We start from the raw sequence: 25,152 nt of genomic DNA on the forward strand, positions 1-25,152 counted from the left end.
ACAGAGGAACTTTCCAGCTTCAGCAGATTAATGTGAAAACATCATTGTGCACAGTGAAGGTCAAACATCACAAAGAAGTAAAAATAAGCACAACCCATTTTTCGGGTGGAGGGGGACTTAAGCCGTTTAGCAAAAAGTCATTTGGAGGTAGAGGCTTTGCCCAGGTTCTGAAAAGATTTTGAAATCTACAGTCATAAATTTAATCTTTTTTCTCTGTACTATGGAACTTCACTGACCGGGTATATGTTCAGCTGACCTGTATTTGAATGCAGAGGGAATTCTTTTTTTTTTTAACCTTTATTTATTCAGAGGAGATTAACTGAGAGCAATGCTCTCAGTTTCAGGAACGCCTTGATCACATTCACACCTGGAAGCTGCCCAGTACAACCACAGTCTGATCTGCTGGCCACTGAGCAGCTCCACTGGAGCAGTTGGGGTTAAGTGCCTTGCTCAAGGGCACCTCAGTGGTGATAATGAGGGAGGGGAAAGCACCGCTTTCTTACTTTTCCACACCCAAATTTATCCTGCCAGTCCGGGGGATTGAACCGGCGTTCTTCCAACACAAGCTTGTTTCTCTAACCTTTGGGCCACCACTGTAAATTCACCCTCAGCAAAGGAGCTGTTCTGCCGTTCTTGCATCCAGCACTTTCAGAACCATTGGTGCATTGAAATCATACCTTTTGAGATTACTGTCCCAAAGCAAGAGCTAGTGGTGTCAGAGGATTAGGAGCGGTGGCCTGCTCTGTTTTGCGAGGCAGAGGTAAGCAGCTGAGCAAAGAATACATGATGTTTGTTTCTGTTTTAGTCTTTGCAAAATAAGAATCTCGAGTTGCTTTCTTATGTTAATAAAATGCATATTTAACATGAGGATGGTATTGAAATCGTACTGACTTTGTTTTGAAGATTGTAAAGCCCCCTGAGGCAAATTTGTGATTTGTGATTTTGGGCTACAGAAATAAAATTGACTTGAACTTGACCTATTTTTATTACTTGATGTAATTGGTGTCATGTATATTGAAGTTAATTGTTGTGTTGCTGGGTATGAGATGGGAATGTTTTATATTTCAACACATAAGTAATTTATTATGCAATATTTGAATTAATTTTAGAGTAATAGCTTATTATGAGCCACAGTATTTTAATGACAAATGTCTTTCAGTTTGATTTACTCTTCATGTGTTGGTCATTTCCTGTCTCTCATCACAAGATCACTGACCCAGAAGAGGAGCAGACGAAGGGCCTCATTGTGGGTATCCTCAGTGTTGGAGGATGATCATTAACATTGTTGTTATAGAGGACATCTTCCTTCAGGATCTCCCTGACATGCTAACAGCTTTTGGTTACATCGTAGATCTGATCTACGCTTTAAACCTCCAGGACCCAAAAGAACTGAGGTACACAATCAAAACCATTCAGAAGGTTTTCATGGAACTTGGGACAGATCCCTGTGCAAGGGTCTGATCCCTCAAAAACAAACTCCTTCAATGAATCCAGCTGATGATGTTGGGTCTGAGACAGTTTGGAATTGCAGAGGTTCCTGTTGCCCCTCGTAGAATGATGTAAATCTCAGTTTCCTGAGATGGATCCCCTTTTTCTTAAGTTCCCTCTCTCCACCTCTCTTCTCTCCCCTTTTTCCCTTTTCTCCATTTCCGTCTCTCATCTGTTTCTTTTTCCGTCATCTTCTTTCCTCTCTCGATCTGTCACCTGACTTTTCCCTTTAACTCCATCTTGCTATGCTTGCCTCTCCCACAAAGCTGTTACCTCATTGTATTTTGATGTTCAAGATGTGATGCATGCTAGTATACAATTAAGTGCTAAGTCTGGGACAGTTGTAGGTCTCAACAGTTCTCATTCATTTAACCTATCAAACCCTTTGGAACAAGGCCATGTGTTTTGATAAATAAAAAAAAGTTTTGAATTTAGAGGTTCCATCTCTAATTATTTCTGCAATTGATGGGTAGTCATTGGTCCTGATTGATGCATTTGCATAGTTAACTGCTGCAGTGTGCAATACTTATACTTACCTACTATACTTAAACTTATTCCACTAAATTAACTCAACTGAAATTAAGTGGGTAGTATGTACAGATTTAAATTACATTAAAGTTGACAGAGAATTCAAAGTTGTTACAATGTAAAAGTATAAGTTACTGCAACTTACGTTGAGTAAACGGAACTGATAATTGAAAGTGGAACAAACTCTAAACCAAAAGTTAAAATGTTATGTTTAATTGCCTAAATTAAAATGTTGCTGAAGTTTGTTGCCTTAAAATGTTGACAGTTGTTTACAGTAGTAGTTGTTGTTGTTGTAGTATTGTTGTTGTTGTTGTAGTATTGTTGTTGTGTTGTTGTTGTATTGTTGTAGTATTGTTGTTGTTGTATTGTTGTGGTATTGTTGTTGTACAGTTGTTGTATTGTTGTTGTATTGTTGTGGTATTGTTGTTGTATTGTTGTTGTATTGTTGTAGTATTGTTGTTGTATTGTTGTTGTATTGTTGTTGTATTAACATATTTCACTGCCTAGGGATTCTGTCTTTGTCTCTGTGTGTGTCTATTGCTATTGGGAAGACCTACTTTTGACACTTGTCCATGATTTTGTGAATGTATTCTACGGCACCTTTGATATTTGTGTCCTTGTATTGTTCTTCACTGTGCGGACCTAAATGTGTGTGTGTGTGTGTGTGTGTGTGTGTGTGTGTGTGTGTGTGTGTGTGTGTGTGTGTATGTATGTGTATGTATGCATGTGAGTACCCATATATTTATGTCTAATTTAGAGAGACTTGGGTGATGTTGCACCACAAATAAATTGAAGGTGAGTCAACTTGCCCTCAAGGCTACTGGCAGGACGAGATGAGCAATATTTAAGGTTTTATTCCCTCAAATGTTCTTTTTTTTTGGAGAATAAACTCCACACCCTGTGTATTGATAACGGTTTCTTTTTTATTTTTAAAAATAAAGTGTAGTGAAGCAGAAACTTACAACACATTCAATATCTCAAAGTCTGTTAACTTACTTCATCAAACAAGAAGTGTTAATGCTCCACTGGCCAGATAAATATGTATAACAACATTTTGCAGCTTTTGTAATAATGAAGACACATATCCAACACACACACAAATCTGTTTTTCGATCTCCTATTGTTTCTAATCACTTGAAGTAGATCAGCATATTTGATGTAGTTAAGGTACATGTACATGATTCTTTCACCTTTGGGGTTGTATCCACATGTTTGAATGCAATTACTGTGAGTTGCTTTGGATAAAAGCCTCAGCTAAATACATGTAATGTAAAGTAATTAAGGCTGTCAATCGATTAAAATATTGAATCGTGATTGATCACAAATTAATCACACATTTTGTATCTGTTCAAAATGTACCTTAAAGGGAGATTTGCCAAGTATTTAATACTCTTATCAACATAGGAGTGGGCAAATATACTTGCTTTATGCAAATAAATGCATATATTTATTATTGGAAATCAATTAACAACACAAAACAATGACAAATAGTGTCATATACTGTATAATATTGCAACAACAGCTGTCAGTGTGTCAGTGTGCTGACTTGACCATGACTTGCCCCAAACTGCATGTGATTATCATAAAGTGGGCATGTCTGTAAAGGGGAGACTCGTGGGTACCCATAGAACCCATTTACATTCACATATCTTGAGGTCAGAGGTCAAGGGACCCCTTTGAATATGGCCTTGCCAGTTTTCCCTCGCCAAAATTTAGCCTAAGTTTGCGACAAGCTAGTATGACCTGGTTGGTACCAATGGATTCCTCAGGTTTTCATTTGATGCCAGTAACATCTCTAGCTTTAAAACTTAGCCCGCTACAACCTAAAAATTGCAAGTTGCGCTAATACGTTGAAGAAATTAGTGGCGTTAATACAAATTTGCATTAGCGCGTTTTTATCGCATTAACTTTGACAGTAATGAATGTAATTTAATGTAATTTACAAGAAGTTAAAATTTGAAAAAGATGACAAATACAAGTCAAGGGCAGAAAACACAAACTTTATTCTTCTTTTTACAAAACAATTCAGAATCAACCTCGATAACTAATAAATCCAATACAGACCTCCAAGAAGCAAATGCTCAAACTTATACATGATCAGACCCATTTCCTCAAACAGCATTGTATAGTGCTAGCCTTTAATTTTTTGCTACTCTAGCACAGTAACAAAAAGAGTGTTAAATGTATCATTAAAATGACAAAAGCAACACAACGAGAGGTGTTTGATTTGAATGGCATTGTAGAATGATGAGCACATGAGCAATGCCATGATTATGAAAGATGTGACAATCAAAAAGGCAACGGAGATGTTTACAAATCGGTCATATTAGTAGCATGACTGCATCTTGGCTGGCCTGCCTGCACACAAACTAGAAAACACCTTGAACCTACAAACACAACCATGAATATGCACTTTACAGAAGACATTAAAGGCAGGGTGGGCGCTCTTGGGAAACTAGCAAGACTACACTAGATTTGTAAAAATGATCCAGCCGAAAAAATGAGCCCAGTGTTGCCAACTCTTTTCCAATGAAAGTTACTAGCAGCATTAGCTGCTAACTACCTCCAAAGGTTCCTAAATCTAGAGAAAGTCGCCAAGTCGGCAACGCTGACAGCACGTCCCTTAAGGCTTCCCTCCAAAGTCACTCCCCCGAAATGATCATTACAAACATAAACTTATAATGAAGGAGAACGGTGAACATGACTTTTTTTAGTATTCACAGCTGTCAAGGTAGCAGCTTGTGGAAGACTCCGGTGATGCGTAATGAGTGCACTGGCAGGCAGGTAGGTAGATAAGTAGCCCAGTCTTGCGACAGCCACGGACACTGGATTCTTTTCTCTTGTTTTGTCAGAGCATTTGATTTATTGATTGCTGTAGGAATATAATAAGAATTTCAACTAATATAACAAAAAATATTTCTGAAAACTTTACCAACCCTGCCTTTAAACTACTTTCATGATCACATTATGTAGATGACGAGACGTTTTTAAATGACTTTTCCTCAGTTTGTTCATCTGAAACACATCTGGACGCAGCCAGATGAGCCCTAATGTACAGATTTACATTCGTGAAGCAATGTGTAAATGTGAAATGTAAATGCATTCATGTAAAGCAGCCTTGTTTCAACAACAACAACAACAGCAATGTATCACAGACTTGTAACCGACTTATAATCAATTCTAACCATAAGTACCTGAGCCTAAACTGCAATGATGCAAATAATATTCCGCAAACATTATTTCTACAGTCATCATTGGAGTAATGCATATCCAGGCTTTGGGGAGTAAAACAGGTAATTGTATTAAGATATAGCGGATTAAAAACAGTAGCTACCTGCAATCAGTAAAACACAGCCATCAGATTAAGATCATATTACTTGTTGGAGTTCATGTTTGACTGTGATATAAATATCATTGTATACATTTTGAAATGAGAGTTGCAGAAACTAATGAGGCGATCCATTCATATGCTTGCAGAACACACAGGAAAGTCTATTTGATATCTAACATACTAGAACATACATCAATCAGATTACATATTATTGTATGTATCTGGTGTGATGAACTGTAGATTACAATTTTAATGAGGTCATACATAGTTAACAGACCTCATCTTCAGAGTAACCTGCCCAACCCAACTGTTTGATAAATAAGCATTTCTACTCTACTATATTCATCATTCTGCATCATATTCTACTGCACTCATTTAAGTGCCTGATTAAAAACACACCCTTTATTTTTTAATCAATACATGACATGTAATTGATAGCAGCTGCAATTTGAAATCCATCCAGTTTTAGTTTGAACAGGGCTGGGTGTCTGTGCATTTGTTAGTAAGACAAACTAAGAGCTGAAACAGATAGACAATGTGGCGTAACCAAGGAGATATCTAATATAACAATATTAGATGGCAACTGCAGTGAGTCATACATAAATGTATATGAATAGCTTGTAGCTTGATTGGCTGACATAACCTGCAAAACCAAACAACTGGTTCATTGTAGATACATATGTAACACAAAAATGTTTCATACATGCTAACCAGAATCACACTATGATTTCCATATGTGGAATGGCTTGTTGCCTACCTAACTGGCCCATGCCTCTTATACATAGTTGTTATGAGATGACAGCATGAATAACATGATGATTATTATTATTATATGTTTGTGGAGTATAGGCGAATAAAGTGGCGTTAATTTGTAGCATGCATTTGGATTTCACCCTCCACTGCAGTCATTTACTCTGGCTATTTTCATTTTTCCACCCAGGGCTCACATGAAACTCAGAAAGACAGATATTTGTGCATTACAGAGGTCATTTTAAATTGGAGTCAGAGTGACACATCCAGATCATCACGGCTTGTTCCATTCCCTTTCAGTTTCCCTTTCTACCTGTTTGGTTTCGAAATAAATTGGAAATGCAGTAGGTTCCGTGTGTCATGCAGCATCAATCTAGTGTACGTAGAACACTAAGACAGGCAGGCAAATGTCTACAGGCACACACTAAAGCACTGATTTCATCAATCAGGAAATCAGTTTAAAATAAAACTAAAATATCTGGTTTAGAGATGCTTATCGGACTTTTTGTTTTATAATGCATTGACAGGTACTGTCGTTGTCAGAATATGGGATATAAATGTGTCATTATATTAGAATGCTGGGTGGAGGAGAGGCAACCTTGGTTTAAATTGTCATACCAATCTTTAGGTTTACATTGCATTTACTTCCAGGTAACTGCAGTGCAAGAAAGAAAAGTGCAGGGACGTGTTAAAACATGAGGTGAAACGAAGCGTTGCGGAGCGTGAGATGCAATGAAAGGTACTAGAGTGTCAAAAAAGTGAAGCGACCTTTCAGAAACAGAAGCAACAGGGATTCAGATAGGTGTGAGGAATCCTAGCAACAGTGCGGATACACATGTTTACAGTAAATACTAGAAATCATAAGATTTAAAGTCACTTAAATATAAGGACAGTCAAATACAGAGAAATAAATATACTAGGTGCAATGCAATTTGCTCAAAGGTCATGTGATGCACTGAGGGAAGATGGGTAGAAATTAGAGTATGCCCATTCCAGTGACTTCAGACGTCAGCCTAGAACAGTTCAGGGAAGGCGGGGGAGGAGGAGGAGGACGAGGAGCAGGGGGGAAGGACGAGGAGCAGGGGGGGAGGCAGACAGAGAAAATAAAACAGCTGTGAAAGAAGAACTTTCACTTGAAAGTGAAAGTTATGCTGCAATGGCTGGCTTTGTGCTCGAGTGCACCAGTTGCTTTTTACACAGATTTGATACCGTATTTTTGTTGTACCCATTCACATGAAACAACATGGTAACATACCCATGCAACACTAACCCCCTCATGAAGCCATGCAGTGGACAGAAAAGAATGGCGGTGTCATGAAATGTGTCAAAACTGCTGTATTCCCTGACCGAGGCATCACATCACTCGTCTCTCTAACAGCATTGCTCAAGTGGCAGTCACGTGTTTTGTCTTTTTTTTTTCTTAGCTTTTTTGTTCATTTTACATTTTTTATTAATTTTACTCTTTCCAGACAATGACACAATTGGACTTAATAGGCAAATGTATCTAATATAGGCTAGTAATGACAAAAATAAATACCATATTGTTCTTGGAATGAGGCATGCTGGATAAATAATTAAAGAAATAGTTTGACATTGTGGGAAGTACACGTATTCCCTTTCCCGCAGTAAGATGAGAAGATCATTACCACTCTCATGTCTGCACGTTAAAGCCAGGGTATGGTTAGCTTAGCTTAGCATAGCATAAAGCCTGGAATCAGCTAGCCTGGTTCTGTCTTAGCAGAATCTGCCTACTAGCACCTTTTAATTAAAGCTAGGGTTGGTAATCTTAAGAAACTAGCAAGAGTACACTAGATTTGAAAAATGATCCAACCTAAAAACCCAGCCCAGTGTTGCCAACTCTTTTCCGATGAAAGTAGCTAGCAGCACTAGCTCCAAAAGTCCCCAAATCTACCGAGAAAGTTTCCAAGTTGGCAACACTGACAGCTCGTCCCTTCAGGCCTCCCTCCAAAGCCACTCCCCCAAAATGATCATTATGAACATACACATATCATAATGAATGTAAACAACGGACATGGCTATTGTTGGTACTCACAGCTGTCAAGCTAGCAGCCTTTGGAAGATTCTGGTGATGCCCAATGAGTGCACCCAGGCAGGTAGGCCGTCCAATCATTTCATTGGTGCTGAGTGAAATGATTGGACGGGCTTATTACAGTCCTGCGACAGCCACAGATATCAGATTTGTTTCCATTTTTTTGGTTGAAGGTTGAATTGATTAGGGTCGCTATGTAATGAGAATTTCAACAAATATAACAAAAAATATATTTTTATAATATTTTTGAAGAAGATTGCCAACTGTAGCTTCAACATATCAGAGCGTGTTTGTTTAAATTATAGAAAAAACGGAGTGTAAAAATGACAAGTAACTTTTTTTACGGGGGTTATGTGCCAAACTACGTCTTTGACTGGAGCAGTGACTTCCTGGAGCCTTGTCGTCAATGTGAGGTTGCCAGGCAACCACCATGTTAATTATTGAGCTTTAGAGTGCGGGTATGCTGATTTTGTTACCTTTGGAAAGTGCCAGGCTAGCTGTTTCCAGCCTTTGTTAAGCTAAGCTAACCGTGTCCTGGATCTAGCTTCATATTTACCTGACAGAGATGAGAGTGGAATCGATCTTCTTATCTAACTCTAAGCAAAAATAACAATAATATCCCAAAATGTCTAACGGTACACTGGCTACATCCATTTAAAACACATCCCAGTGTTGTCTGACTTTTACTGCAGGTCTCCCACAGGCTAATGCTAAAGTGTTATGTCAAACCAAAGGAGTCTAGGGGAAGTTCCATGGAATAACACATAGAGGTTAATTGTGAAGCGGTGGTTTTGATGTTAGCTTCTGCAAACAGAAGCAGATTTGGGGTGACTTCAGGATGTAGTCATGGATGAGGGGTCATTCCACATGGCAGCCACGTCCCTGAACCTGCCATTGGAATTGTGGGAAAGCAATAGCCATTAGTTTCTCAGCGGACTATTGTCTGAAATCCCCTTAAGAAGCCAAAGACATAAAGTCCTGTTTGTTGAGTATGTGGGTTCTCCTGCTCTGACGCTGATAACATTTGACTTTGAGGTGTTGGTAGCCTGTGGACATCAGTGAGGTTCCGTTTTCGGTTGTGGATAACACATTTATTTTCTCTGTTGGTTTCAGTGGATAGAGAGGGAAAAGAGACAGACAGGGGTCGTGGAGCATGGCAAGAAAATTCAAATGAAAAATGTGTTTCTCAGTATTTTACTGGCAGTATCGTACTATCCAGACCCTGTTTATCTAGTATTGGGGCTCAACAGATTTTGTCTTAGAGTTAGTTGCTTTTAATTTAACACAAATGGCTTATGTGCTAATACACCCGGGTTATCTGATATAATAGGCTTGTTGAGGCTGAATACCTTTTTGTGTTGTTTTACAGATTTATTATGAAGATTTTGTCCATGAACTTTCCAAACTGAAGTAGGCATTGAGTATTTGATGATTTACTCACTGCACATTCAATTTACTAATCTGCAGGTTCTGTTCAAAGACACAGCTTTGTCGCTGGCATTGCTCCCACGAGCCACATACTTGCAAAGAGTGCACTGGCTGAGACTTAATGCATTTTAATGTCTACACTTGGATGGAAATAAGGAACAAACGCAGAAAGGAAAAACCAAGAATATAACATGAATAGCCACATTATTCATAGACTTATCTGCCGCTTGTCAAAACCTGACAGATATCGTGCTTTTTCTGGCAACTCATCAAAGTCTCAGTGTCATGAATGTCAGAACTAAACTAGCAAGCTATTTACTTTTCTTTTCAAACAGCACAATCATAGATAGCAGTTTTCTCAGATCTTCACTATGAGCATGGTCACTCAGGTGTTGCTTTTATCCTTTAGATTGTGCTGGAGCCCAGCAGTTAGAGTTAAAAGGTTACCTGGCATTGATGAGATACTGGGCCAGGCTGATGTTAGCAGGAGTCCCTGTGATGGTGATCTGGCGCTCTGACGAGCCCTCCATGGCGTTCGCAATTTTGATCTGCGCTCCAGACATCTGACGAATCTCATTTATTTTGGTTCCCTGGCGTCCAATGATGCAGCCTATTAGCTGGGGGGAAAGCAGAAGTCTTTGAACATGAAGCAAGGAAAGGTCTGTGTTGTGTTAATGCATCCATACTTGATACCTAATACATTTGACATTTAAAAGGAATGGGTTGTGGTTAATATGTTATCAGCTGATTGGGGGTGTCCTGCTGTGCAAAGAGTAAGAAGTGAAGTTTGTAAGATCTGTGTTGGTAATGTGGTCAGTCATTTGTTTTCATAACATTTATACATTTGAAAGATTATTCCAATGTACTCTATTTGTAAATGTTTCCTTATCTGTTCATTAAAGCTAGTGTTGGTATCTTCTTTAAAAAAATTGTTTTTGTTATATTTGTTGAAATTGTCATTACAACCCAAAAGCAATCAATAAATCAAATGCTCTGACAAAAACAGGAAAAAAAATCCAGTATCTGTATCTGTTGCAGGACTGTAATAAGCGGGCTTCCCACATGCCTGCCTGCATGCATTCTGCCCATGCACTCATTGCGCATCGCAGGACTCTTCGGTCTTCAGTCTACAGCTGAGTACTAACAGTAGCCATGTTCGTTGTTTACGTCCATAATTATAATTTTGGGGGTGTGGCTTTGGAGGGAAACCTGAACGGACGGCCTGTCAGTGTTGCCGACTTGGCGACTTTCTCACTACTTAGCGACTTCCATTGGAAAAGAGTTGGTAACACTGAGCTTTTGGTTGGATCATTTTTAAAATCTATCGTACTCTTACTAGTTTCTTAAGAACCTAACTCAACCCTAACTTTAACAACTAAAGCTGCCATCCACCCTCTTTAAAGACAATTAGATCAGTGTACTCTATGACAAAAGGCTGAATTTCAGGTACTACACTATGTCTTAAACTACAATCTTTTTGCACAATTGACATCTTCTCAACATCATTTGAATGTACAGTATAGTATATGACATCAGGGCAGGCTCTAGCCCTTTTGGTGCCCTTGGCGAAATTTGGATTTGGAGCCACCATTTATTTATATGTTCATTAAGGGCGCTCACTGGCATTTTTTTTTTTCTATTTTTTTTAAAGGGCGACTAGCGCCCCCCAGAAGGTGGCGCCCTAGGCAACCGCCTATATGGCCTATAAGCCGGCCCTCTATGACAGGCCAACTGAAAGACACATAATTTGACAGAGTTACGTGCAGAATTTTGAAACATATTGGCTATCCCTCAGTCAACTGCCTCAAGAAAGCATTACTCACATCATTAGGAATGGTGAGTTCATGGGTGCTGGCTGGTGGACTGGCATCCAAACCTGAATTGGGGAGCAGGGGGATAAAAAAAGGAGATTTGACTTTAAAAAGTCACTTTAACCTTTCAAAGGACCTTTTTTGACATTTTGAGAAATAGGCTTGTTTGCTTCTTTGCCAAGAATTGAATGAGAAGATTGATACCACTCTCGATATGAGGGTCGGTGTCGATCTGCTCAGCTAACTCTCAGCTTTAATGGTGTTGGTAAGCAGATCTTACATCTAGCCGGGCTAGTCAGGATAGCAGTTTTCCTACGGTTTGCAATCTTTTTGATAAACTAAGCTTATTGGCTGTAACATTAGTGGTATCAATCTTTTCATTTAACTCTTGTCAAGAAAATGATTAAACGTATTTCCCAAAATATCAAAATGTTCTTTTAAGTACAAGCTTATTTCTAAATGAAACCTTTAGCTGCAATTTTATACACTCTTTGTCCTTGTCCTTGTGTGTGTGATTTGATAGGATGTGAGAAAGGTCACTTAAAACGCATTTAAATGAGGGCACTTTTTTTTCTTTTTTTTTTAAGAATTCGTTGTTGATTCAATAAATAATTCCATGTTGCCACATCCTTTTAGATGAAAGTGGTGACAAAGGAGTCAAACATATTTATTCATGAGATCTTCAGTTGGTCTTTTGCAAGTACACATGCAGGACATGATACAGGAAGAATAATATATGTACTAACGTCCATGTGAAACAGTAGAAGTCGGATGTGGGGGCAGATTCAGTTGTTACTATTACAGTAAAATGTGGCCAACCTTTGTAACTGGAGGTTTTCATCTCTAATGGAAAGATAAGCAACCTAAAAATGTGTTAGAGGAAGGATGTATCCTGTTGCCAAGTGATAATGCAATTCTGAATACATTGTTTTAAAGTGAAGCCCACTGTCATTTTTCTTTTTTGCATTTCACTGGCATAATATCAGACAGAGACAAGAGAAAAATATATACATGGACAAAAAATGAGAGGAGGAGAGAAACCACAAGGGTCAAGTCATGCTGTGCCAAAAGAGAGATAAGGTGGAAGGTAAGGAAAGAGAAAAATGTTTCTCTGGATGCAAAGAGAAGGAAGTATCTAAAGGGCCTTGTGGGTACGTACCAGGGAAAGCAGGGGTGGTCTGTCCGAGAGGGGTAAAGGGGGTTTGCTGCATAGCCAACTGGTGGAGCTTGGTCAACTGCTGAAGGGTTAGGAGGGAAAGTAGAACTAAGAGGTTACTGTTACACAGGTCACACCAAGAAATGAAGCCAACCAAAACTAGAGTGAAGAAACGGTGAGGAGAAGGAGGCCATGACACAGGGTGGTGGAGGACGAAAAAAGGAAGAGAAAAAGAGATACAGAGAGAGGGGTGATTGTCTGTCATGGATTTGTAAATTGCTGATTTGATTGTTCTTCCTTTTCCTTGTAATTTTCACATATACGTCAATGGGATTTTTTTTATTTACAAAATGGAGAGACAAACAACTCCATTCATTGAGAACATTAACTAAATGCAGGAAATATTCCCATTTGCCCCCTCAGTCACCATGTGTCCTTCTAGCTGGCACTTATGACTCAGAACTGAGAACTCTTGGTTTTACATGCCCGTCAGAGCAGCTGCTCTCCCCTTAGACATGGTCACAAGATGTCCATCCCCTGCTGTGGATCATTTCCATCAGGAATGGGGAAAGACTGATGCTTTCAAGCCTTCTTCTCATTTTAAGAGGAGTTTTAATGAGGTTGGAAGAGGGTGTCAAGTCTGTACTTGAGTGATTGTACCGTCAACCACCACCTCCAGCGGCATCAATCACTGCCCAACTTTGAATTAGTGGATCTGACACACGGTAGGTCTTGAGATGTTCTTACGACAGGGACAGATGAAGGAAGATTATTAATGGAGACTATATGGTCCACCGGAATTAAAGGGCTGTCTACATCAAAACTGCCATTACTGTCTTTGCCTTTATTGTTATCCCTAGCAGTCACCGTTCTGTTATCAACCACATCTGGTAAAAGCTATTTGCGGTGGGTGAGCTGTAGTTCGCCCTTATATTTGGTGGCATCTAGTGGTGTGGTTGGAGATCGCAACCAACTGAGTGTCCCTCCGCTCACTCATTCCTTTCCAGGACTGTGGTAACGTGAGCCGGCGAGCGCAAAATCGCGGTAACGCCGTTCGCCTCGCTCAGAGGCCATCCTTACCATAATTACACTACCTTAGGAGCAATAGAAGTCACTCTACGGCTCACGTTATCGCAGTCTCACAAGTGTGTCGGAGAAATACGGTGGCCTTCAGGTACCTAAAAACGGGAAAGGCTCTCTCTAGAGCCAGTGTTTGGTTTGTCTTTTCAGGGCTACTGTAGAAACATGGAGGAGCAACATGGCGGACTGTGAAGAGGATCCACTCCCTATATAGATATGAAGGGCTCATTCTAAGCTAATGAAACCACAATGATTCTTAGTTTCAGGTGATTATACACTAATGAAAACATAGTTGTGAATATTATATTCCATTTATGCTAATAGATCCCCCGAAATGCAACACACTGGCCCTTTAAACCACAAGAAGGGAGATTTTGGAGGTTGTGATTTATGACTTGCCGCTAAATAACATTAAAGAGCTGGTGTGTCCTTGTAATAAAATGTCTGCGACAATTTTTTATTATACTGTATATAATTATGATACAGGTAGATTGAATTGGAAAAAGACCAAGAACTCACATCTGGATGTGGTATGGCATACTGTCCCTGAATTGTGTAGGCCTGGAAAGATAAAAAAACATAACAGATTTATAATTTAGCATCTCATTTACAGTAAGAGGGGGGAAAAATCACCCAGAAAGCAAAGTCAGCTTGTTCATTCTAAGTTCTGTACAAAATTACTACTTTTAGTTCAAATAACCATAATATCCTTATTGCAAATATATTCAGATTTTCAGGAGCAGTGATATTACAGTGAATGATCTTCTTAATCATATTCATCATTACCACATCCAATGCAATAACATCAACAGTATATATGTATGTAGATGAGTGTGAAGTGCAAAAAGACCTTGTACGTGCAAGTCTTGGAAGCGGTCCATTTTGCATTGATTTATTGTAAAAAACACACGCTGATTAATGTGAGTGTCAAACAAGATAATGTCCTATATGATATAGTACACTAGGCTCAAAAACAGAATTGGTGTGTTCACTGTGGACACTATTATCTGAGAACAAGTGAAAATAAATTTATATCACATTGTACACCAAGTTGCTTTGCCACCAGTCGTCTAAACAACAGCTCCAGAAAGAGTTTATTCATGATCTTTCATCTTCGGTTCTCCTGTTTTATTTTTTATTCATACATTCAATTCTAGAAATAAAATGTCTCAGATGACTGATGTTTTTAAATCCTTGTGTGTACGGATTACATTTGTGTCTATTTCTCGTCAAATAAAGCAGGTTTTTAATATACATACACATAACAGGAACATCTGCACAAAGTGATGCAATTCAAATTGAAATTGAAAAATTACAACTTCAGAAATAGAGTGCTCCAGGGGTGATGTATTTTTGTAAGCCAACCGGAAAGTTAGCATTGCCCTGGGTTCCCTCGACAAAAAGCCAACGGGATTTTTTTATTGGGTTTTGGATTATTGCAGAAAATAAACTCTCTGGCAAACGTTTATGATACTTACACGTTTTGTTCAGCAAGATAATCTCCACAAATGAACACCACTTTTATGATTTTTGAAGAGTGAATGCAATCGCCAGAAGTTGGAGTGATGACGTTTAATCGTCTCATTTAGCCACTTATTAGCAACCACCTTTTTTAAGACACATAAAGGCTTCAAAATTCACGAGTGAGATATTTACTGATGTATTTTATGTCGTAAAACAAAACGTTAAAATCTCTTCAGACCTTATTTCAGGCATCTAACTAAAAAACCCATTGACTTACAGACGTGGTAACCGGAAGTGCTAAAATGCTCATTACAAATACTCATTTCCGGGTTTTAGGACTCATTCCTAGAGCACTCTATAACCATAATGTTGTCTGAACACCTTGGACACAACCCTAAGCTTCACAAAGGTAGTATTTATGCAAGTGACTTGTATTGGGTTGTACTATATTGCCTAGGTGTTTCTGTGTTTCTGTGTAACCCTGTGTGAGTGTGTTCACTCTTCAAAATCTTCTAAAACAGGCTTGTATATTATGTTGTCTAAAGGCTTCAATCATGTCTTACGTTCCATTTAACGACCACTGGGTATAATTTACAGACAAAGGAAAAGCCAACCAATTGGAGTCATCACAAGTAGTTATGTGAAGTGTCTCTCAATTTCACCTTTTGTTTGCTACATTTTCAAATGCATCCAACAGCTTTTAGGCCAGGTCTACAACTAAGGTAGGAGACAGCACATGAATTGCATATAGCCTACACTGGTACCAAAGTCGCATGTTTTGTACCCACATCAAACCAACCTGCATCGAAGCAGTTTCATATTTTCACACTACTTTTGCCTTTGCTACTGAGTGCACAGGTATAGGAACAGGGCAATGTAAGCACCATTTTAGTGTTTGAACAAACAAGCAATGGTGTCATTTTTCTAACGAGGCCTCATTAGCATATGAGTGTGCACATAAAAAGTAAAACGGCTTGCAGGAACAGGCAGTGGCTGATGTTGCAGTAAATGTCTCAGTTTGGCTTTAAGCATAAACTAACAAGCTAGAGCTCAGCTCTTACCTGGCCACCTGAAAAAATGACTGGGGTGGAGGCGGGCTTTGGGCGATAAGGGATGGTGGCACCTTTTGGTGGAGACTAAGAGAAAAGGAGGAAAGAGAAGAGGCAGAGTCAGCATGTTCTTACTTTATTTGAATAAAGGCAAATGCTTGTTCAACATTTTGGGAAAAATGCTTATTCGCTTTCTTGCTAAGAGTTAGATGAGAAGATCGATTACACTCTCACGTCTCTACGCCAAATATGTTAGCTTAGCATAAAAATCCACCTATCAGCACCTCTAAAGCTAACATGTCATATCCTGTTTGTTTAATCCGTACAAAAAAACTAATTGTAAAAGTGACAGGTTGTAGTTTTACCGTGGTTTATGTGCTGGACTATTTATTGGCCGGGTGCAGTGACTTCATGTTAGTTAGTGAGCTTTGAGCCTTGGTTATAATTTGGTGGCCATGCATGCGCGCATGTTAACGCGCTAATATGCACGCACCAAAAGCATTTTCATCAGGATGGCTAACTTGGCGCATGTGTGGCACATGTGAGCACGGAGGGGGATCAGAGAGAAGGTATTATTATAGGGGGGGTGCATTAGAGACAGTCATGACACATTCACTACTTTCTCCCCCTTTAATCACAGAGCTATCCCCCGCATGACGCACTGACAGTCTGGGAGTCCTGTAGAGTTTTCCTCAGAGGAAACGTATTGTTGTATGGGCCTATAGAAATTATTTTTCAAAAGAAAGAACCAGGTTAGCTGTTTCCAGTCTTTATGCTAAGCTAAGTTATGCTAAGCTAACGGGCTATTGGCTGTAGCTTCATATTTAAAGGAGCAGTGTGTAGCATGATCTATTGGCATAAATGGAATATACTATTCATAAGTATGTTTCTACAGTAGCCTAGAACGGACAAACCAAACACTGGCTCTATGAAGGGCCCTTCGCGTTTTTACGTTTTTGAGGATTTCGGGATTTCTTTTCGGCCACCATAGTTCTCCTACACACTTGGAACAAGGGAGAAGTTTCAGTTGGTTGCAATCTGCAACCTCACCGTTAGTTGTCGCTAAATCCTACACACTGCACCTTTAGTGAACAGATATGAGAATGGTATTGATCTTCTAATAGAACTCGCAGAAGAAAGCTAATAGGTTAATTTCCAAAAATGTTGATCTATTTCTTTAAAATACCGTAGTACTATTGTGTTTTATATCTGGTGAAGTGTGTAATATAATGTATGTGGAGCATGGTATCGATGGTAAAAAACAACAACATAATTATTCAATAATTAAAAAGCATTCATTCATTCACATGTATTCATACCCTAGACCATAATATTTCCCAAAGTGCTATATTACACTACATCAGAGTAACAGCAGAAAAAACACTCTGAGACAATATTGCAACTTGGTGCTCTTACTTTGAGAAATGTTTTAATTTGAAAACTGAAATATGTTGTTTCATTAAAACAAAAAGGATTCATGGAGCTCAGAGTATATTCATGGAAATCAGAAAATAGGAAGAAATGGCACGTGTGAAACCTGATGATCACAGATTAAATGCATCACTGCAACTCTGTTTTATCTCGCAAATGTGCCACCTTTATTTTTTTTCTAAGACAGCAGGGAGGTGATTTGAGTGAGAAGGCAGCAGAGTTCCAGTTTGCAAACTTACTCTAATGACACAGAGCTATTGATTCATGCTGTGCCGCAGCAACAAGGCTGTTCAAGACAGTGGTGAGGACTTAATTAGATTTCCTCTGTAGCTGCTGTGCTGTGGAGGGAGGAGAATCCACTATGTGCTTTAAATACAATATCAAGAAACACCAACTGTGTTCTTAATGTTGCAGAAACAGGCTTGGGTGTTCCTGACAGTTCATCTGGATAGTTCTACGCAAAAATGGTCTGTGGTAATTACAAATTGCTTCCACTAAACTGCAATGATCATTTTACTCAGTACAATGTAATAGTTACACCACAAACAATTCTCGAGTTTCTAATACCTATCCAAGTCTATAAATGGAAAAATGGAAAGTATAAAGCAAGACACAAATCGTCCTCTCTGGGCCTCAATTACACAAACAGACTGCTTGTCAAGTTGACATTTATGGACAACAATAACCAGGTGTTTCTGACCCAGACCTAATTTGTGTCTCATCTCATCTTTCTCCCTGTGGAGCAAATTTAAAACACTCATTCCATTCAAAAATCAATTCCTGAGAAAAAGTGTTTTACCACCACAAGCAGTGAATATAAGTACAGTACTGACGGAGACGTGGTGCGTGAGTGTCTTGCCAGAAATGTGACACAACTCTTGTAGCCTGAAACTGTTCACCATGGCTTTCGTAAATTCTGCAAGAATACTTACGAAAAGGAGCATTTGAATTAAAGCTGTGTTTTTTCTAAATCTCCACATACTCTACCTCCAGCATGACCACACAGATCTGTTTGACACACTGGATGATGGCTTCTGGGGTCCCAGAGATTGTCACTGCACGTTCTGTGGAGTTGGGCAGCATGTCCCCCGCCACCTGAACCTGGGCCCCTGTGGACTGGAGTAGAGTAAAGGACTTTGAGGGACAATGTTGACAGGATTCAGTTCTAAGTCTGTGCCTCGTGATTTTGGTGAGTACAAACAAAGCTGCACTGGCCTCTATTTGAAAGGTGCACGTTTCTTGACCCTCTGACACCATCCAATATCACAGCTGGGTATGATCAGATCTGTTGTACTCGTGACCACACCCAGCTGTGTTGTAGTGGTGTATTATAGTGCCACATTACATCGCTGTTGCACGGGGGGTGGAAAAAGCATGATGCCACCATAGTTAGCAGTGCAGGTGGGATTATTAGACTGCGGGCAGTTACTTTTTAAAATTGTCAGTGTGAGCATGTTACCATGCTGACATTAGCATTTAGCTCAAAGCACAGCTGTGCTGAAAGCAGTAGTAGGTAGATTTGGAGCAAATATGATATTATTATGTTATTTTTATCATGACAGTAGTGCATACTCTGAAAAAAGTCATGTGCCTTTGCGTCCTCTGTTGTTCCTAATGGCATCTGCAGGGTTTCACAGACCGGAGGAAAACAACCAATCGTAGATGAGCTGGTGCCTGCTGTCTCTGAGCAGCTGTCAATCAAACGGTCAAACTAGTCAGTGCTGATCAAATATGAATCAATATTCTGTTACTGTTCTGAGTTCTCAGAAACATCTTGTAGTGTACTGTTTAGCTGTAAAATGAGAAAGTTTGTGACCCGGCCGCCATGTTGAGATCAGTTGAGGAAATACCAAGCACCGCCCACCAGCCGGAGCAAACTTTCTCATTTTACAGCTAAACAGTACATCACCCCCCGACCATAGGAATAACATGCATGAATTCTGAAAATGGGTGTAGTTCCCCTTTAAGTATTAATGGAAAAACGTAACTAACATAAGAAGTGTTTCATATCATACCTCTCTCATTTCTTTTATTTTGGAGCCTCCTTTACCTATGAGGGAGCCACACTGGCTGGCTGGCACTACCAGCCTTAAGGTGACTGGGGGCTTGCTGGTTGCTTGGCTGTTGCTCATGGAATTGATTATGTCCTAGAAAACAAGAACGTACATTTCATTTTGCAGTGGTCATATTTTCCTGTGTGAACCAACCAAATCAACGATGACAATCCATAAAAAAAAAGTTTACAAACTCAAACATCAGTACAAAGGAGCCGCAAATACACATATGTTTCAATCATTCTGTCATATCATTTCTGCGAAGTGAATGAGCACCGCTCATTGACTTTGTCAGTAAATAACGAGCGCCTTGGTCTGGCAGAGAGGATTTTACATGCAGGTCACTGAGGACACAGCAGTGGGTCTCCTTTTACAAGTTCCAGTCACAGTGCTTAAGTATATCAATTAGATGAGTGACATCAAAGACAGGATCAGAGGAAAAGGTCATCGAAAGGAGACGATTGAAATTCACTGTACAGCCATGGGACACAAATATCTGCCACAATGAAGGATTATGTGCTTTCTACACATCGACCGTATACTGTATATAAATCAGAAAGGTTCAATGTGTTGAATGTTTATTTACTATAACAACTGGAGATAGATTTTTGCATGTGTAAAATAGAAACATTACACAACTAAGCTATGGCAAAGAGCATAGAAGCAAAACGACGAAACTCTGGTGCTTTTTTGACAATGGCCGCTAGATGACACTGCGGTAGCGCTTCCGCCTTTTTGGATGGAAAACGCCAATGAGTCTGTGGCCATGGATATTTAAAAAGAGATCTGTAAATCGGAGGAGAATTTTTTTTGAGGTAAATCAACTTCCCATTACAAACATTTAAAGGGACTATTTGTAACTTTGTACGTGCATAAATGTAGTGGGTCGTCACACATGCGCGTTCGCATATGCGAGCTCGCGTGTGGCTGGAGCCTCGTCTCCGCTGCCTGCTCTCCTTCACTCAGAATGCGCACGCGTCCTCGCTGTCTCGCTCCACCTCTAGACGTGAACGCGCGCTCACTACACACTGCAGAAGAGTTTAGCTCTGAGAATATCTAGTGAATGTACAGGGGACGTTTGTGCAGAAATAAATTCTGCAGTTCCTCCAGACCAACAGAGCTTTCCCGTGTCTTGTGAAGTGTTACCCTCTCGTTACCGACCGGGTGCCGGTGTCTCCTCTGCTCTCTCCGGCTGCGGGCGGAGAGAGCAGGGAGACACGCTGCAGAGCCCCGCTGCATCAGCCTGCACTTAGGCAGGAAAAGCCAACACTAGGACCAGATCTAAATCATGTTCATGGAGAGACCTTCGTCTGGTCAGCTAACATTACTGCCAAGCAGCTGAAATATAGAGTGATATTGTGCTTTTAGCTGACGTGTGTCGCCTCACGGTTTTGAGCGATGCTCGTTCAGGTATATTTAGACCGAGCAAGCGCGAGCCCGACGCTGACTTTCGTTGATTTCACGGCCACAGGTGTCGCTGTTAAGAAGCATTTCTGAAAGTTACAAATAGTCCCTTTAAATAGCCCTCATTTATATGATTATGTCCTTAAACTTGTGAAATGAACTAACAGCTGAATCCAGAGTTATTTTCTTCGTCATAATGAACGGTAATCAGACTCACGGGACCGCACCGCCCTGCACGCTCATATGACATATCCAGTTCTGCCTGCTTCCTGCTGCGTTCTTTCCAGCTGTATGCGGCTGTAATAATGGATATATTGGCTGTAAATCATCTCTTTTATTACACGGCTTTGTTGAATACTTGATTGTGATTGGTCAATGACAGCTTTCTACGGTCTGTTATTTCTTTATAGCAGACCGTTGCTATGGGTGCAGTTCTGATGTTGGACTCTGGTGGACAGTTGTTGTGTCAATTATTGATTTCTTAAGTAAGTAACTGTGTAATAAGCGGGATAATGTACAGCTAGCGAGTCATTGTTGAGAAATAAACCCTGACAGGTCAATACAAGACCCCTCCGCTTTGCATCGCCCTATCAGGGTTTCTTTCTCAACAATGACCGGCCCGCTGTACATTATCCCTTACATAATACACCCATGGACCCATGCTGTCAGCCTGTACCGTGGTGGAGGTGTTAACGTCTCTGTTCCCAAACAACCGGCTATCGGCCAGTAGCTAGTAGTGCTAGTAGCATGACATCAGTAGCTAGTAGTGCTAGTAGCATGATAGCAACAGAATTGAATGGAGTTGTAGGATATTTACTAACACGCAGGACAAAAGCACAGGACATCAATGGTCTGTGGTCTATTGGGACCTCTTCTACATCCATGGTCTGTGGTCTATTGGACCCTCTTCTACATCCATGGTCTGCAGTCTATTAGACCCTCTTCTACATCCATGGTCTGTGGTCTATTGGACCTTCTTCTACATCCATGGTCTGTGGTCTATTGGACCCTCTTCTACATCCATGGTATGTGGTCTATTGGGACCTCTTCTACATCCATGGTCTGTGGTCTATTGGTCCCTCTTCTACATCCATGGTCTGTGGTCTATTGTACTTTCTTCTACATCCATGGTCTGCAGTCTATTAGACCCTCTTCTACATCCATGGTCTGTGGTCTATTGGACCTTCTTCTACATCCATGGTCTGTGGTCTATTGGACCCTCTTCTACATCCATGGTATGTGGTCTATTGGGACCTCTTCTACATCCATGGTCTGTGATCTATTGGACTTTCTTCTACATCCATGGCCTGTGCTCTATTGGACGTCTTCTACATCCATAGTCTGTGGTCTATTGGACCCTCTTCTACATCCATGGTCTGTGGTCTATTGGACCTTCTTCTACATCCATGGTCTGTGGTCTATTGGACCTTCTTCTGCATCCATGGTCTGTGGTCTATTGGACCCTCTTCTACATACATGGCCTGTGCTCTATTGGACCTCTTCTACATCCATGGTCTGTGGTCTATTGGACCTTCTTCTACATCCATGGTCTGTGGTCTATTGGACCCTCTTCTACATCCATGGTATGTGGTCTATTGGGACCTCTTCTACATCCATGGTCTGTGGTCTATTGGACTTTCTTCTACATCCATGGCCTGTGCTCTATTGGACGTCTTCTACATCCATAGTCTGTGGTCTATTGGACCCTCTTCTACATCCATGGTCTGTGGTCTATTGGACCCTCTTCTACATCCATGGTCTGTGGTCTATTGGACCTTCTTCTGCATCCATGGTCTGTGGTCTATTGGACCCTCTTCTACATACATGGCCTGTGCTCTATTGGACCTCTTCTACATCCATGGTCTGTGGTCTATTGGTCCCTCTTCTACATCCATGGTCTGCGGTCTATTAGACCCTCGTCTACATCCATGGTCTGTGGTCTATTGGACCTTCTTCTACATCCATGGTCTGTGGTCTATTGGACCCTCTTCTACATCCATGGTCAGTGGTCTATTGGACCCTCTTCTACATCCATGGTCTGTGGTCTGTTGGACCCTCTTCTACATCCATGGTCTGTGGTCTATTGGACCCTCTTCTACATCCATGGCCTGTGCTCTATTGGACCTCTTCTACATCCATGGTCTGTGGTCTATTGGACCCTCTTCTACATCCATGGTCTGTGGTCTATTTGACCCTCTTCTACATCCATGGTCTGTGGTCTATTGGTCTCCATTTTGGATCTTTGACATGAAAAAGTTTGAGATTGCTCTGCTCTGTGTGCTGGATTTTTCTAACTTCCATTTATGTCCATCACTCACTTTATGCTCCTCTGGGAAGCAGCCAGGTAAAAAAGTTAAATAAATAAGTAAGTAAGTAAATAGGTATAATAGTATAGATATTTATAATATTTGTATCGTTCAACACAGGCCATTTCGGTAGAGACATTAAAATTATGACAATAGAATAGAAATAATTTTACTGGCTTTGTAGGCGGATGTTTTACTGGCATATGGCTTCAGCTTTCAGTCCAAAATGGCAGAAGCTTAGCTTTGCACTGACGTCGCAATGGAACGATCAATTGACTTTCACTTCTTCGCCATATACGTTCTTTGGCTGTGGTCAATTAAGATACAGGCAGAGCTTTGTTTCAAATTTTTATACAGCACCCGTGCATCCAGGAAGATTGTTGGAGATTCAGCACTAATCTAAAATGACACTAATAAACACCAGGCACAAAGGTACTTTGTGTGTACATGAAGAGGCCTTGAGCAGTTGGACTCCCTTTGGACTTCATATCAGTGCATGTGCCCAGTGAGCTGAGCAGGTTTTACTTTATATACCGTAGAAACACTGCTGCCACAATCTTAACATACCTCCTCAAATTTGTAGGCAATCATAGCAAAAGCCTTGAAGATGGTGTCTGTTGGTCCAGTGATGGTGACAATCCTCTCTGGACAGTTGCCCTCAGAAATATTGATTCGTGCTCCACTCTGGAAAAACAGCACAAACATACTGCCGATGGGGTCAATATAGCTGATGCGAGACCTTAATCCAGGAACACATCTCTACCAAATGTCAATAATCTATTCATCACAAATGAAATGAAGATACTATAAAACTATAAAGTTACAGTTTGTCATTTATTTTAAGCGATTTGTAGTGTTTAGGCAATAGAGTTTTAGGTAAATTACATTGTGAACGAGTACATATTTAGTATTATTCAAAGGTGCTCAAAACGATATTCAGAGCATTAATATAGCGGCAAACAACTATTTTCATATGTAAAGATATAGTGGAGTAATGTGTACCTGAGCAGAGAATGACGTCACTCTCCCTCTGTGTGTGTTGTAATCCAGCCCGATCTCATAGGAAGGTATATAAATAACACGACATTACAAGGATATTCCGCATGTTATGAGAACGCATTTTAGCCTTTTCGCGTGTCATTTGAATGCCTCTTTTCGCATGTCATGTTTACGCCACGCAACAAAACACTTCCAGAGTTATTTTAACCCAAACCAAGATCTTTTCCTAAACCTAACTAAGTAGTTTTATTTTGAAGCAACTGGAGTGGAAAGTGACACTTGCATTACATGTTGTTAAAAGTCGTGCTGATTGCACGAAAAAAAATGTGAAATTTATGTCTATGTACATGAATCAAATAGATAAACTTTTGTGTCTATTTCACGAACTGTTGGAAGTACAGAAAACACGTCACTGATGTAACTTCAAAACAACTCAACAGCACTTTTAGACACAAACACCGCTCTTGAACGGCATTCTTAGTGGACGCCAAATGACTTGCGAATTATTGTCATTCATACGCCATTTAGTGCGACCGGGCTGCGTAATCCAAGCCTTTCTGTGCTTTGTTGACATAGCCGGGCCAGCAGCACATGCATGTTAGTGCATGTGAGTCTCTCTGTTGTGCCCCACTGGCTAGCTAATGGTCGCCGCTCTGCACTGATAATGCCATCCCAACCCACGGCGTCGTCACGAAAGCGTAGCACTCACCCTCAAGTCACCACCACCCCCCCACCACCCCACCCACTCACGGTCTGCACTGTTAACGCTGTTGTTGTTTGCACTGTTCGTGCTGTTAGCATTGTTAGTCTGAATTCTGTACAG

General features: G+C 40.3%; 1 protein-coding gene across 11 annotated transcripts in view; it reads right to left on the reverse strand.

Annotated features, from left to right (window-relative positions):
• The window catches only part of pcbp3 (poly(rC) binding protein 3), a 139,168-nt gene that overhangs the window by 16,131 nt on the left and 97,885 nt on the right, over nucleotides 1–25,152 (reverse strand). For 3 of the 11 annotated variants that reach the window (XR_012597020.1, XR_012597019.1, XR_012597024.1), the window contains 8 exons: nucleotides 23,898–24,014; nucleotides 19,582–19,713; nucleotides 18,554–18,682; nucleotides 16,148–16,222; nucleotides 14,142–14,183; nucleotides 12,546–12,624; nucleotides 11,399–11,451; nucleotides 10,023–10,192 (listed from right to left, as the gene is read on the reverse strand). Coding sequence is in view for 5 of the 11 variants with exons in the window: in XM_074658100.1 (XP_074514201.1) it covers nucleotides 8,981–9,035; nucleotides 10,023–10,192; nucleotides 11,399–11,451; nucleotides 12,546–12,624; nucleotides 14,142–14,183; nucleotides 16,148–16,222; nucleotides 18,554–18,682; nucleotides 19,582–19,713; nucleotides 23,898–24,014 (852 nt within the window). In the remaining 6 variants the exon portion in view is untranslated. Of the gene's footprint in view, nucleotides 1–3,995; nucleotides 9,036–10,022; nucleotides 10,193–11,398; nucleotides 11,452–12,545; nucleotides 12,625–14,141; nucleotides 14,184–16,147; nucleotides 16,223–18,553; nucleotides 18,683–19,581; nucleotides 19,714–23,897; nucleotides 24,037–25,152 lie in introns of those variants that run through there. The other 8 variants (XM_074658100.1, XM_074658104.1, XM_074658103.1 and 5 more) reach the window with 7 other exon arrangements.

Source organism: Sebastes fasciatus, chromosome 14 (genome assembly GCF_043250625.1).
Source record: "Sebastes fasciatus isolate fSebFas1 chromosome 14, fSebFas1.pri, whole genome shotgun sequence".
In the NCBI taxonomy this organism is placed as follows: domain Eukaryota; kingdom Metazoa; phylum Chordata; class Actinopteri; order Perciformes; family Sebastidae; genus Sebastes; species Sebastes fasciatus.